Below are 16,345 nucleotides of genomic sequence, written 5' to 3'. Positions count from 1 at the left end.
ACTGTTACAGTTCTGTATTGTGGCTAGAAAAGTAGCAGCTACGTTTTGCCAATGGCAAATGTAGAGACCAAACATTCAAATTATGTGTCTAAAATAGAGGGCTTGGGGTTACCGTTGATCATTCTCTCAGAATGTCAGTCCACTATTTTGCTGGAGTCTGAAGGGGCCATAAAGTTGTTGCATATTACTAAGAGAAATAGAAACAAAATAGAAAGCTATATTTATGCAAAACTGTGATATATCAAGTGTCCTAGATTCTGAAGTACTGATGTAACAGGACTTCCCTGTTAACACCAGAGAGATACAAATTTGGGGACAAATCAAAGTATTGTTTGACCCAGCAGATAATGAATTTATGAGATTTTTTCCAACTTGATTGTGAAGTAACTGACTTATACCATTGTGTGAATTTAAAGTGTACAGTATGATGATATGCTTTATGCACGTTGTTTACTTGGTAAGTCACATCCAACTATTTTGTGACCTCATGGACTGCAAGGGGCTCCTCTATCCATGGGATTTCTCAGGCAAGAATACTGGAGTGGGTTGCCATGTCCTTCTCCATTGATTTATATATACATTGTGAAACAGTTACTAATGTAAGATTAGTTAGCACATCCATGGCTCACATATTTTTGTGTGTGTGTGGTGAGAACTTTTAAGTCTGTTCTCTTAGCAGCAAGTATGCAGTACAATATTATTAACTGTAGTCACCATGCTATACATTAGATCCCTAGAACTTGATGACTAGAAGTGTACCCTCTCTGACCACCATCACCCCATTTCTCTTCCCCTCCACACTTGCAATCACCAATCTACTCTTTCCATGAGTTTGACTTTTTTAGATTCCACAAGTGTGAGATAATACAGTATTTGTCGGACTTACTTCACTTAGCGTAATGCATTCAAGGTTCATCCCATATAGTTGCAAATGATGGGATTTTCTGCTTCTTTTGGATAAGTAATATTCCATTGTGTGTGTACATGCATGTGTGTGTATCATGTCCCATTTTCTTTATCCATTTGCCCATAGATGGACACTTAGGTTACTTCCATGTCCTGCCTGTTGAATATAGTGAACTTGGGGTGCAGATATCTTTTCAAAGACAGTGATTTCATTTACTTTGGATATGTACTCCAAAGTGGAGCTCCTGGATCATATACTGGTTCTAGTTTTAAATTTTTGAGGAACCTCCACACTATTTTCCATGGTGGCTATACCAACTTACATTCCCACCAGTAGTGCACAAAGGTTCCCTTTTCTCTACATCCTCACTAGCATTTATCTCCTATGCTTTTGATAAGTCATTCTAATAGATGTGAGGTGATATCTCACTGTGGTTTTGATTTGCATTTCCATGATAATTAGTGATATTGAGTTCCTTTTCATGAACCCCTTGGCCATTTGTGTATCTTCGGAAAAATATCTATTCATATCCTATGCCCATTTGTTTCCAAGGGAGATACCAAGGGAACATTTCATGCAATGATGGGCACAATAAAGGACAGAAATGATATGGACCTAACAGAAGCAGAAGATATTAAGAAGACGTGGCAAGAATACACAGAACTATACAAAAAAGATCTTAATGACCCAGATAACCATGATAGTGTGATCACTCAACCTAGAGCTAGACATCCTGGAGTGTGAAGTCAAATGGGCCTTAGGAAGCATCACTATGAACAAAACTAGTGGAGGTGATGGGATTCCAGTGGAGCTATTTCAAATCCTGAAAGATGATGCTGTGAAAGTGCTGCATTCAATACACCAGCAAATTTGGAAGACTCAACAGTGGCTGAAAAACAGGACTGGAAAAGGTCAGTTTTCATTCCAGTCCCAAAGAAAGGCAGTGCCAAAGAATGCTCAAATTATTTATTGCACAGTTGGACTCATCTCACACGCTAGTAAAGTAATGCTCAAAATTCTCCAAGCCAGTGAATTGTGAATTCACAACAGTATGTGAATTGTGAACTTCCAGATGTTCAAGCTGGATTTAGAAAAGGCAGAGGAACAAGAGATCAAATTGCCTACATCCGTTGGATCATCGCAAAAGCAAGAGAATTCCAGAAAAGTATCTACTTCTGCTTCATTGACTTTGCTAAACCCTTTGTGTGGATCACAGCAAATTATGGAAAATTCTTCAAGAGATGGGAATACAGACCACCTTATCTGCTTCCTGAGAAATCTATGCAGGTCAAAAAGCAACAGTTAGAACTGGACATGGAACAACAGACTGGTTCCAAATAGGGAAAGGAATATGTCAAGGCTGTATATTGTCACCTGGCTTATTTAACTTATATGCGAAGTACATCATGCAAAATGCCAGACTGGATGAAGCACAAGCTGGAGTTAAGATTGCTGGGAGAAATATCAGTAACCTCAGATATGGAGATGACAGCACCCTGATGGCAGAAAGCGAAGAGAAACTAAAGAGCCTCATGATGAAAGTGAAAGAGGAGAGTCAAAAAGCTGGCATAAAACTCAGCACTCAAAAAATTAAGATCATGGCATCCAGTCCTATCACTTCATGGCAAATAGATGGGGAAACAATGGAAACAGTGACAGACTTTATTTTCTTGGGCTCCAAAATCACTGCAGATGGTGACTGCAGCCATGAAATTAAAAGACACTTGCTCCTTGGAAGAAAAAATATGACCAACCTAGACAGCATATTATAAAGCAGAGACATTACTTTGCCAACAAAGGTCCATCTAGTCAAAGCTATGGTTTTTCCAGTGTTCATGTATGGATGTGAGAATTGGACCATAAAGAAAGCTGAGCACCAAAGAATTGATGCTTTAGAACTGTGGTGTTGGAGAGGACTCTTAAGAGTCCCTTGGACAGCAAGGAGGTCAAGCCAGTCAATCCTAGACGAAATCAAGCCTGAAATGTTCAATGGAAAAACTGATGCTGAAGCTCTAATACTTTGGCCACCTGATGTGAAGAACTGACTCATTGGAAAAGACCCTGATGCTAGACAGTGTATTAAAAAGCAGAGACAACACTTTGCTGACAAAGGTCTGTGTAGTCAAAGCTATGTTTTTTTTTTTTTTTTCCAAAGAAAGCTGAGTGCCAAAGAATTTATGCTTTTGAACTATGGTGTTGGAGAAGATTCTTGAGTGCCTTGTACTGCAAGGAGATCAAACCATTCAATCCTAAAGGAAATCAGTCCTGAATATTCATTGGAAGGATTGATGCTGAAGCTGAAGCTCTAATACTTTGGCCACCTGATGTGAAGAACTAACTCACTGGAAAAGACCCTGATGCTGGGAAAGATTGAAGGCAGGAGGAGAAGAGGGCAACAAATGATGAGATAGTTGGATGGCATCTCTGACTTGATGGACATAAGTTTGAGCAAGCTCCAGGAGTTGGTGAGGGAAGCCTGGCTTGCTGCAGTCCATGGGGTCGCAGAGTCGGACACGACTGAGTGAACTGAACTGAACTGAACTGATGCTTGTTTGTTAATCAGGTTTTTTTTTTTTTTTTGCTATTGAATTTTATCAGTTCCTTAATATATTTTGAATATTAACCCCTTATCGAATACATGATTTGCAAATATTTTATCCCATTTCATAGATTGCCTCTTCATTTTGTTGCTTATTTTGCTGTGTAGAGGCTTTTTTGTTAACATGTAGTCCCATTTATTTATTTTTGCTTTGTTGCTTGTGCTTTGAATGTCTTATCCAAAAACCATTGCCAAGACCAATGACAGAACTTTTGTCATATGTTTTCATGTAGGAGTTTTGTGGTTTCAGGTGTTTCCATTTAGAGTTAATTTTTCTGTATAAGATGGTGTCCAGTTTCAATGTTTTTGATGTGAATATCCAGTTTTCCCAACTCCGTTTATTGAAAAGACTTTGTTTTCCCCATTGAGTATTCTTGGCTTTTTTGTCACCAGGGTCTTTTGTGGTTCCATATGAATTTTAGGATTGTTGTTTTATTTCTGTAAAAATGCCATTGGAATTTTGGTAGGGACTGCATTAAATCTATAGATATCTTTGGATAGTATGGCCATTTTAACAGTATTCTTTTGATCCATGAATATGGGATATATTTCCATTTATTTGTGTATTCTTCGGTTTCTTTCTTCAGTGTCTTATAGATTTCAGTATACAGATCTTTACCTCCTTGGTTAAATTTATTCCTAAATAGTTGATTATTTTTGATGCTATTTTGAATGAGACTGTTTGTTTCTTTTTCAGGTATTTTGTTATTAGTGTATAGAAATACAATGGATTTTTGTATGTTTATTTTATATCTTGCAACTTTACTGAATTTACTTAGTCATTCCACTAGGTTTTTTTTTTTTTTTGTAGAGTCTTTAGGGTTTTCTATATATAATATCATGTCACCTACAAAGACAGTTTTATTTCTTCCTTTTCAATTTGAGTGCCTTTTATTTATTTTTCTTGCCTGATTGTTCCAGCTAGGATTTCTAGTATTGTGTTGAACAGGGGTAGTGAGAGTGGAGAATCTCATCTTATTCCTGATCATAAAAGAAAAGATTTCAACCTTTCACCATTGAGCACAGTGTTAGCTGTGGATTTGTCATATGTGATTTTTTCTATATAGAGATATGTTTCTTCTGTATTCAATTTGTTGAGAGTTTTTATCAAAAACAGATGTTGAGTTTTGTCAGATGCTTTTTTTTGTATCTGTCGATATGATTGTATGATTTATTGTTGAATTTGGTGTGCTAAGACTGTTAAAAGTCTTACATTTGTGTTTCTTAGAGATATTGGTCTGCAGTTTTCTTTTCTTGTAGTGTCTATACCTGGCTTTGGTATTAAGATAATGTTAGTCTTATACAATCAATTTGAGAATGCTTCCTCCTCTTTAATTTTTTGGAAAATTTTGAGGTTTGGCATTAATTTTGCTTTAAATATTTGATAGAATTCATCAGTGAAATCATCTAGTTCTGGGCTTTTTTTTTTTTTGGCTGGGACGTTTGTGATTACTGATTTAATTTCCTTACTCATTATTGGTCTGAATAGATTTTCTGTTTCATCATGGTCCTGTCTTGGTAGGTTGCATGTTTCTAGGAATTTACCCATGTCTTCTAGGTTGTCAAATCTGTAGGCATATAATTGTTCACAGTAGTCTCTTCTGATCCGTTACGTTTCTGTGGTATCTATTGTAATGTCTTCTCTTTCACTTATAGTTTTTGAGTCCTGTCTCTTTTTATTGGTTCAGTTCAGTTCAATTCAGTCACTCAGTCGTGTCCAACTCTTTGTGATCCCTTGGACTGCAGCATGCCAGGCTTCCCTGTCCATCACCAACATGCTGAAACTCATGTCTTCCTTGAAACTTGTTTTATGGCCTAACATATGATGTGCACTAGAAAATGTTCCGTGTGTACTTGAGAAGAATGTATATTGTGTTGTATTAGATGGAATGTTCTATGTATGTTTGTTCGGTTCATTTGGTCTGCAGCATTTTCAAATCTGCTGTTTATTGATTCTTGTCTGGATGATCTATCTCTTGTTGGGAGTGGGATATTAAAAAATTAATGAGATTTATTATTGCAAGAGCAGTGGTTCTCAACAGGGGATGATTTTGCCCCCCAGGGTACATTTGGCAATGTTTGGAAACATTTTTGGTTTTCGCAGCTGGTGAGGAAGGACATGGCTTTTGCTATCAGCCTTTAGTGAGTTCAGGGCAGAGATGCTGCTAAACATCCTATGATACTTGGGGTAGTCCCACATCAAAGAATTATCTGGATCAAAAATGGCAATGGTGCCAAGGTTGAGAAACTCTGCCCTAGAAGAACAGGGAGAAAATGCTAGTAGATTTGAGAAAGGATTGGCTAGAACCACTAATAGTTTCAGAGAACCACGGGTGTTGGGAGGACAACAGCACTCTCCCGTGACCTGTTGGAGCTGGTTGATAGCAGTTCTAGACTGGACTTGGCGTATTCTATGTGCCCTCCTGCTGTTTTATCTCAAAGAAGACTTTGAGCAAAACAAAGCACACTTATTATTCTGCAGAGAGGAGCTTTCATTTTAACTGTTTTTCTTCTCATCAAGAGAGCGTCTTGGGGATTCTGGGATCTGGAGTGGTGTAATGACCTTATTAGGAGGATAGGAGGAATAAATCCTGGGTAACACAGTCAAGGTTGAGTGCTCCCAAGAAAGGGCATCTGGAAATGTGAGCTTCTAAAATGCTAATGGTTTCTGTTATCTTTCAGGTGGTAAATGTGTCAAGGCTCGAGGGAGATGACAATCCTGTGCAGCTCATCTACTTTGTGGAGGATCAAGATGGAGAGAGACTCAGTGCAGTCAAGTCTTCAGATCTGATTAACAAGATAGACATCCAGAGAGCAGCCATCATCTTGGGTTACCGAATTCAAGGCGCTGTTGCCCAACGTGAGTGCGTGAGGCTTGGCCTCTCATAGTCATCTGTGCTGAGCTGGGGTCAAAAGCCAGTCTTTCTCTGATGATAATCTCTGAATTTAAAGCTTTCTTATGTGTGCATAGTAGATTTATGTCTTATACCTTTATTATTAGGTGTCACTTATATAAGAGGCCAGTCATTAAAATTAATTTGCCAGGACCTTCTTTATTTCAGTTGCATGTAGTTGTAGCATTCACTGTTCATTTTCTTACCCAGCATTTTATATTCATAGTGTTGTAGTGAGTTTTAGTAGCTTAAGTTAACTTTAATATTTTTCCCTTCTTCCTGTACTAAAAAAAAATTTATCCTAGGTAAAATAATGTGTTTTCCCTGTATTTATTCCAAAATCTTATATGTCACATTTTGAATGTTGGGGTGGGGACAGTGAGTCAAACAGGAAGCTGGGAGGTACCTTCTGAATTTATTGGCTTCCTCCTGGGTCTTATAACACAAAGAAGTCCTTGATCCTTACCCTTTTCAATCCTGTTTCTCTCCCACCCTGTCCTTAACACCACTCATAATTTAGGGGTGTTTTGATATCTCTTTATTATTGCTGGAAGAGTCTAGGCTCCTGCTGCCCCCCGCCTCCACTACGATGGCTATTCTCAATGCCTTTTTTCCCCCCACTCACAGATTTTGGTTATTTAAAAGTAAGAAAAGGAGAGACATGAAAGAGTATGTTTTTCTAAATATGACTTTCTGAATCAGACTACTATTTTAATGTGGGTGTTTTTCCTTTATATTTCTAGGAGCAATCCTCGTAAGAGCCCAGAGATATTTCCTCCCAACAGTAAAGGGATAACTAAATGTTTAGAAGGAATTTAGCATCAGAGTGTTGAAAGTCTCCCCCCAAATTTCAGCGATGAAGGCAGTTCTTAAAAAATGACAGCTTTGAAATGATCCTCAATAATAGAATGTTCTTTGTAAAAAGAGCTGTCCTTGGAAACTAACAAAGATGAGGGCCAGCGGGCACACTTGCTCCATTTTATAGGTGATCATGGGAGAGTTGAAGCAATTAACCACTGGTGGTTTGTGTTTGTATATTTGAGAGATGATTATATATTGGTGTGTTCTGTTTCAAAGCAGCCAGAAAAAATAATGAAACACTTACTTGCATTTCTTCATAGACGGTATTTCTAACTGTTGGATGGGTGCCCCGCTCCAGCTGAGCACTCACTTTTTTACAAACGATGCATTGCAGTAGGCTCTGGGCACTTTTCAAGGCTACTTCCATCTGCTCTTGCACCTCTCTTTGGCTCATTTTTGTGCTGAAGACCACAGGGGTAGCAGTCCTGGGATTGGAAGCCTCAGCCAAGACTAGAGCCAGCCCCCAAAAGAGCTGTGGACCCCGTGTCAGGCCCTCATTTTGATGAGTCACAGGGTTTTACTAGTTTAAAACTAAGAAGAGTCTCTAGTTGTCCCAGCTCCTCAGTTTGGTTGTGTAACTCCAGTATTGTCAGTTGTTTTCATGCAAAATAAACTACATGTACAAACTATATTCATGGAAAACTAAAAGATGCAAAATATTAACACCCTGTCACTTTCCCCATTTCCTGCAGTCTTTGCTTTGTAATTTGTGCTTCTTTCAGAGTGCACGTGCTTTAGAGGGCTTCCTCTCCTCCCTGGTCACTCAGGGACCTAAATCCAGACTTAAACCAGCACTAAGCATCTTTTTTTATTGTTACATTTTCGAGTGAAAACATTCTGATCCCCTAGCATGTGTTAACCATTACAGGATATGAAAAAAGTATAAAACTTAGTCCCTGCCCAGGAAGACTGAGGTTGTGTTTGAACAGACAAAGCATAGTCATGACCATATTAATGAGCGAAGTGGTATTGTGTATCAAGATGATACATTTATGTAATAACATGCATCATGAAAGAATAGCACAGTACTGTTTATAAGACAAAGACATCCAAGGCCAAAAGAACTTAGACAAGGGGGTTCCACCATCGTCATGGAGAGGTTGTTGTGAAGTGACCGTAATGGATGAGGGAGCTGGGCAGAGGGGAGGGGGTGTTTTGGTTTCCAGAGCCTGGTAATTGGAACCTGAGTTTTAAAAGGACCGAAAAGAGTTGAGCTTTTAAGAAGAGCTGAATCTTGCAAGAGGAGGAATACAAAATGAAGAGCATGAGGGCCCAGTGCTGGGGGGCTGGGTTAGGGGGAGGAGCCCGTGAAGGAAGTTGAGGAGGACAGAGTAATGGCAGCATGATCATACAAGGCCGTGGAAGATGGAGGCGGGTGGGGGGGCAGTGGGAGGTAGAGGGGCGGAGGGTGGAGGATTCAGAATGTTAGTTGAGGGGACTTCCTTGACAGCCCAGTGGTTAAGACTTTACTTTCCAGTGCAGAGAGTGTGAGTTTGATCCCTGGCTGGGGACCTAAGATCCCACATGCCAACAAGCCAAAACATAGAACAGAAGCAATATTGTAACAAATTCAATAAAGACTTTAAAGATGATCCACATTAAAAAAAAATCTTAAATATTTTAATGTAATTGTAAAATTGACAACTGTCCCTTAAGTAAAGCAGTTTCAATGCAAAGTCCTATTTCAAGGGCTTAGAGAGAGACCCAGATGAAGACAGTGCTCACAGACCCCTTCCTGGGATTTCTGATTTTTGGTGAGGATTAGAAATCTTCCTGCAGTGAGAATTTAGGGAGGGACCTGGTAGAATAAGCTGGACATCAGGAGAATAAACTGGATATCAGGAGACCTGGAATCAACCTCACTTGGCCGTTGAATTTTCCTTTAGATGTGTCACGTATGTCACTGTAGTCCTTGCTGTGTTGTAGCTGGAACATCCTGGGTTGTGTTTACTGCGTCCCGTTTTTTGTCTTCAGGGGGTCATCATCCCTCCCCAGTTGTCTTGAGCTGAAATGACGTGGGAGGGTTTCTGCTAGTAGAGGGGGCGTTCACTGCCCAGTAAAGGAGTGCAGAGGACTCACTGGGAGACCTTGCTTTCTCGTGTGCAGCTGTGGACAGGGTGAAGAGGCCGTCCCCCGAGGCCCAGAGCAGCAACCTCTGGGTCATCGTGGGCGTGGTCGTGCCGGCGCTGGTGGTGCTGGTGATCGTCATCATCCTGTACTGGAAGCTCTGCCGCACGGACAAGCTGGACTTTCAGCCCGACACCGTGGCCAGCGTTCAGCAGCGTCAGAAGGTAAGGGGCGGCCCCCCACCCCCACGTTCGTATGAGCGTCTTGTGGGCCGGGATGGGGCGAGCTCAGATTCCTGGTATTGAAGGACAGGGAGAGGAGCTGGTCAGGAAATCTGGCCCTAGTGGTGGTGTCCCTTTACTTCCATGCTTGTTTGCTGAGACCCAGGTCTTCTGTAGTGTTCAATATCTGCCCAAAGAAGCTGTGTAAAGGCTCAGCAATGCTGTGGGCTCTGAGTTCCACTGTAATTTTATTTTTGAGATATTCAGTTACAAAATCATATCCATTCTGTGCATGAATTCCGATCTATTTTAACCCTGGACACATTCAGAGAACAAGAACCAAGGAAGCTTTTCTTTGATCTACAGCCCTGCCGGGCGGCTCCTTTATTTTCTGTCTACCTTATTGCAAGCTTACTTACCCACCTTGATCAAGAGCACTTAATCATTTATGTGCCTTTTTCATTTTGACTTTATATATGCGTGTGTGTGTGTATGTACATAATGAGTCTTTATTTGACAATCTTCAAAAAAAATTTGGAGTACTAGTCAACCAGAAGGAATTCTGTGTGGTCTTTCTTGTTAACAACACACAAAATGCATCAGCTGCAGTTTCCAGATTGGGATACTTTAGGGAAGAACAAAACAACCTGAGTACAAAATTTTCTATTTTTTTTTTTCCATATCCCCCCTACCCAGCCCTACTCTGCAGTCTTTTAGAGTTAATTAACTTACACCTGATTCGCCAGCAGTTTCTTTCTTTCTTTATTAGCAGCTCCTTTTCCATGTCTTTCCAAGGCATTCCTTGGAAATTCATAATAGCAGATTTTAGTTTTTATAATAGCAGTTCCCTTCTCATGCTTATGTTTCAACAGTGTCTGCAGTATTTGTCACATATAAGTTTCAGAGCAAAGACACAACATCTTGGTCAGTATCTGGCTCCTCCGGTGAAGCATGAACATGCCAAGTAAGAGAAGAGCTGGTTAGGTGCAAATCCTGAGCTCAGCACACCTGTAGCCTCACCCAGGGCATGAGAAGTGGTGGTTGCTGGCTCTGATAACATGTATCCACTATGGGTCACACATTTAGAGGACTCAATGGACTCTAAGAGTTTGGTGAGAAAAAGCAAGCAAGAGGCAGAGGAACAGGAAATAAAGGATCACCCTATTAGCCTTCTAATTTTACTCTGATTTTCTGGGTATAAAAAAATCCTGAATATAATAAACCTAGACCTGATGGATGAAAAAAGTGAAAGTGAAAGTCACGTCCAGCTCTTTGCAACCCCATGGACTATACAGTCTAGGCCAGAATACTGGAGTGGGTAGTCTTTCCCTTTTCCAGGGGATCTTCCCAACGCAGGGATCAAACCCAGGTCTCCTGCATTGTAGGTGGATTCTTTACCTGCTGAGCCACCAGGGAAGCCCAAATTAATTCAGCACTATTTAAAGCCATTTTGGGGGTTGTTTCTTTGGCCACACTGTGCAGCATATGGGATCTTAATTCCCAGACCAGGGATTGAACCCACATTCCCTGCATCGAAAGTGTGGAGTCTTAATCACTAGACCATCAGGGAAGTTCTGATGGATGAAAAAAGTATTTAAAATTCATTTTGCTTGTAAAAGTAAATGAAGAGCATTCTTCTTATGATTTAACTAAGAAATGCAAACTCTTGATTAAATTGCAAGCTTATTGTTATCCAGCATTTTGGAAGCAGTTTATACATTAAGGTTATATTTATTACCCATCTTCATTTATTATTGACATAGTCTGCTAAGGTTGTTTTGTTGTCAGACTGGTGAATAGCATGGAAAAAACCTGGGGGGTAGAGTCCTTGATGATTCATCATGTAACTTTCACCATGATGACATCAGCAATTGGTTTGGAAATGTTTCGGGCTCTGGTGAAAGAGCACTGTTACAGAGAGATTTTGCAGTGTGGATGGTTCTGTATTTGGGTCTGTACTGTGCTGTGCTTCCTCACATAAACACTCCTGTGGAAACCCATCCATTGTCTCTCACTTCAGTAAACTGTCAAGAGAACTACATCCCTGAAGTTCACAACGGACTGTTCCGAAATATTCTAACCACTGATGCTGCTATACCTCAAATAAGCAGTTTCCAATAGAACTTTGCGCCTTTGGAGTTGTATTCTTCTGCAGGTGCTGCATGGATTGGCGTATTCACTTTTACAGCATCTTTTCAGGAAGGGTTTTTTGTACCAAGGATTCCCCAAGAGAACAGGTGTCCTTGACTTGGTTAGGAGCATAGCAGGGTCTTTGTTTTGCTGGCATAAGAGCCCGTCATTTGGATCTTGTCATGTTTTTTTAATAAGAAAATGATGATATCCATTTAGTTCAAAAACAAGCATCTCTGCTTCATAAGTGTTTCTTCTAAGATTATCTGACAATAGTAAAGTGCCTCTAGCCTATTCTTCAGGGCACTTTGCAAAGATGCTGTCTTCCCCGTGACTCAAAAGAGCAGAGGCTCTTTTTCCTTCTTGTGTGGCTCTGTTTTCTCTCTCTGCTCTGCTCACCCCGCCCCCTGATGCTGCTTCACTGCTATTCTCTGAAATCTTTTAGCAAATCCCAGAGCTGCAAACATCTGGAAACAATAAATCTGCTGACCCCAAATCCACACCCCTTTCTTCTTGTAACCAGAAGGAAACCTCTTCCTATTGTCTGGGAGTAGATTAGTTTTGAAATATGATAAGAGAGAGAAGCCATTCAGTCCTATTTTGAGGCAGAGTCTTTTAAAATTTTGAATGATAAAAAAACAAAAACAAAAACCCTAATGCATGTCTTTCTTTTTATCTGTATTCTCTTTAATCTGTAGCCCAAAGGCATCACTTTTTACTGCTACCAGTAAAATTATAGCTTGGACCCGCCTCGCCCCGTTGAGTTTCTATTTAAAGACATGAACGCCATTGGCTTAGATGTTGCCTGCTTGGTGAAAACTTGTTCCCTCTGATGGGGACAGTCCATACCCCATGGTTGGCCTGGGACCTGGTTCCTGGCTCACGGGCACCGTGGGCAGCTGGATGGGGCTGCCTCAGACGCCACGTGTTCATTCACCAAATGCCGAGCCTTTGCTCTCAGCCAAGCAAGGTCGGGCTGGGTGACAAGCACAGATAACATGTGGTCCCAGCCTTCAAGGGGCTTCCCTTGTAGCTCAGTCGGTAAAGAATCTACCTGCAATGCAGGAGACCTGGGTTCGATTCCTGGGTCAGGAAGATCCCCTGAAGAAGGAAATGGCAATCCACTCCAGTATCCTTGCCTGGAAAATTCCATGGACAGAGGAGCCTGGCAGGGTACAGTCCACGGGGTTGCAAGAGTTGGACACGACTTAGCGACTAAACCACCTAAACCATCCTGCCTTCGAGGGCTTTCGTGAGGGAGGAAGTGGCTCAAAGCTGACACACAGCAGCGTGTCTGTCCAGGGCTCTGTGGCAGCTCAGATAAGGGGCTGAAGCTTGGAGGTTGAGGAGGGGAAGCCAGAAGAAGTGGGCCCAGGCGGTGGGGTAGGGCAGGTGTGGACGGCAGGAAGGATGGGGCGAAGGTGAATGGAACGAAGGGCACAGCCAACACCGAGGTGACAAGTGTAGGCAGGAGCCAGGCTCGGAGGGTTTATGGGACGTGTCAAGGGGTGGAGGTGATGCTGTCAGCTTGAGGGAGCACTGAGGGGTTCTCAGCGGGGAGAGTAGCTTGGACATATTGATTTGTTTTTGTTTTTAAATTTAGTTGCATTGGGTCTTTTGGTGTGTGCGTGGGCTCTTTGTTGTGGCTCCCAGGCTTTCTCTAGTTCCAGTGGGAGCTTCTCCTGTTGTGGTACCCAGGCTCTAGAGCTCATGGGCTCAGTAGTTACAGTGCTGCATGGGCTTAGTCACCCCGAGCATAGGGGATCTTAGTTCCCTGACCAAGGATCGAACCCATGTCCCCTGCATTGGAAGGCAGATTCTTAACCATGGGGCCTCCAGGGAATCCCCTGGACACACTGATGTTTGAAACAGTCCCTAAAGAGGGCAGTGTGATCAGCGGGTTGAAGTGAAGCGGGAAGAGTTTCTTCCATCTGAACAGAGTTCATCTCATCCTTTCTCTGCAAGGATCGTGCTAACACCTAAAGTGTTGGTGGTTCCAGGGTGCCCTTGGTCAGCTGACCAGGACTTGCTGGGGCCTGGGGGTGGGAGGATCTTGGAGAGCTGCTTGCCCACATCCTAGACCTTGGGATGAGCTACGGCCCCACACTGGGCTGCAGTGGAGACCTGGAGTGGCAGAAGGCTTGCCTTGTCTTCACCTCTTCAATGGAAACAGCACGGTGACCGTGGTGGCTTTTCACCGACCACATCTATCCAATAGCAAGCGCTGAAACAATGGCGCTCTCTTGGAGGTGGTGCGTTTTTGTTCAGCCACTTTGGGGATCAGCTCTGCTGTTTCCTTTGTCATCTCAACTGCTCCTTCCTAAGGGGGCTCAGGCTAACCCGAGTCCCGGGGCCTTCACTCTGCGTTGTTCCATCTGGGTCGTATTATATTTATGGCTCACACATTTTAAAATTCATCTGGCGTCTCTCCTGTTACTTGGCTGACCTGCCGTACCAGCCCACCCCAACTTGTCAGCAACGTATTCCAATGAGACACAGACAGTGGGGTTGTCCCCTCTGTGATGCATTAAAGAAGGAACAAAAGAGCTGTCTTTCCTTAGAAAAACTGGGTCCTAATAGGAATATTGAAAGTGCTCATGAATCTTGGCTCTTTTATAAAATGCCAATTGATGCTTATTTCTGCATGTGAAGGCTGGAAACACAAAACACCAGACTTAACGCTATAGATTTTTTTAAGACATGGAAAAACTAGAAAAAGTGTTCTGGGAAACAGGGATGAAACAAAGGGAGTTAATAGTTCCATAAGTGAGGGGAACAGTGTTTTCTCTAATTTTTTCCTTCTGTGTGGAGATGGCCTTTATTTCGTGTATAAGCACAGACTGGTTGCCAAATTTCTATTGTCATAGGAGGAGGCGACTCACCCAGCCTGAGAGAAGTCAGGGATCTAATGAATGTATTTAAAGATGCTAGTTGGAATGAACCAAAGCCAACAGGACTTCAAGGCTGTAACAGATGTATATTTCATTTATGATGTCTGCAGTATCATATATGATGATACCCTTTTCTTGGTTCCCCACAAAATTCAGTAAGTTTGGTGACCTTTTTAAAATTTGTTCAGTCATCAGATATTTATTGGGGGTCTACCATGGGTCACGTTGCTGAATTAAAACATTTTGTATCTAAATTTATATCTATAGCTTTACCTGGTCTCTGAGAACTCTCAACTGACTATTTATATCAACTGCTTGATCTTTCATCGACCAACAGCAAAAATATTGCTGTCAGTCTCATTTGTACGGTGCCTTGGCATGTATGAAGCATTTTGACGTTGTCGGGGAGGAAGGAATTTTCTAGGTCTCCTGGCCGGTCTACAAATTAAATTGACCTGAGACAGATTGACAGGAGGAAATCACAGAAAGGTTCAATAGCACGGGTTCATAGGAGAGACCCACGTATGGACATGAATAATGCACCACAATGGCCAAAGTGCTCACTTTAAATACACCAGCAGCTGAAGATGAGAGAGGGTGTCAGAGGCAGTCAGTTGGGACTGTAGAGGGGAGGAAGGCAGTTCACAGGGAGACGGAAAAGCAAAGGTTTGGTAAATAAGTGCTTGCTGAGTCTTGCAGAGACAGGGGCCCAGAGAGGAAAGGTGATAATCTCTTTCTGGAATAGGTCCTCTGTCTGTATTTTTTAGGCAGTTAGATGGGGGTGAATATCAGAGTTTTTCCTGAGTCTTTTGGGCCTTGCTTGTTTTCATCTTGCAATAATGCACCTGCCAAAGAGACATTGTTGTTCAGTTGCTCAGTAGTGTCCGACGCTTTGTGACACACACCCCCACCCCCACCTCCATGGACTGCAGCACGCCAGGCTTCCCTGTCTTCACCATCTCCTGGAGCTTGCTCACACTCATGTCCATTGAGTTGATGATGCCATCCATCTTGTCCTTTATTGCCCACTTCTCCTCCTGCCCTCATTCTTTCCTAGCATCAGGGTCTTTTTCAATAAGTCAGCTCTTCGCATCAGGTGGCCAAAGTATTGGAGCTTCAGCATCAGTCCTTCCAATGAATATTCAGGATTGATTTCCTTCAGGATTGACTGGTTGGATCTCCTTGCTGTCCCAGGGACTCTCAAGAGACATTTGGGGTAGCAAATTTTGTTTCCCTATGATGTATATATATGTTTCTTTTTTTCTTGCCAAGGTTTTCATCTTATTTTTTTTTTCAGTTTTTAAAAAAACTTATTTTTAATTAGAGGATAATTGCTTTACAGTGTTGTGTTGTTTTACAACAATGTGAATCAGCTGTAAGTGTAACTATAGCTACTCCCTCTTGAGCCTCCCACCTACCTCTCTAGGTCATCACAGAGCACTGAGCTGAGCTTCCTGTACTATATAGCTGCTTCCCACTTACGTATGTTTCTTATATAAACCTAAGAGTATATCGGAGAAGGCAATGGCACCCCACTCCAGTATTCTTGCCTGGAAAATCCCATGGGCAGAGGAGCCTGGTGGGCTGCAGTCCATGGGCTCGCTAAGAGTCGGACATGACAGAGCGACTTGACTTTCACTTCTCACTTTCATGCATTGGAGAAGGAAATGGCAACCCACTCAGTGTTCTTGCCTGGAGAATCCCAGGGACGGGGGAGCCTAGTGGGCTGCCGTCTATGGGGTCACACAGAGTTGGACACAACTGAAGTGACTTAG

The 16,345-nt window shown here is 42.0% G+C and overlaps 1 protein-coding gene across 8 annotated transcripts in view; it reads left to right on the top strand.

Moving 5' to 3' along the window:
- The window catches only part of KIAA1549, a 134,327-nt gene that overhangs the window by 62,845 nt on the left and 55,137 nt on the right, over positions 1-16,345 (top strand). For all 8 annotated transcript variants that reach the window (XR_009494127.1, XR_009494124.1, XR_009494122.1 and 5 more), the window contains exons 9-10: positions 6,189-6,366; positions 9,368-9,552. Coding sequence is in view for 2 of the 8 variants with exons in the window: in NM_001080267.2 (NP_001073736.2) it covers positions 6,189-6,366; positions 9,368-9,552 (363 nt within the window). In the remaining 6 variants the exon portion in view is untranslated. The remainder of the gene's footprint in view (positions 1-6,188; positions 6,367-9,367; positions 9,553-16,345) is intronic.

Source organism: Bos taurus, chromosome 4 (assembly GCF_002263795.3).
Source record: "Bos taurus isolate L1 Dominette 01449 registration number 42190680 breed Hereford chromosome 4, ARS-UCD2.0, whole genome shotgun sequence".
Lineage (NCBI taxonomy): Eukaryota > Metazoa > Chordata > Mammalia > Artiodactyla > Bovidae > Bos > Bos taurus.
The sequence above is the reverse complement of the archived record's forward strand: the minus strand, read 5'-3'. Positions and strand labels throughout refer to the sequence as shown.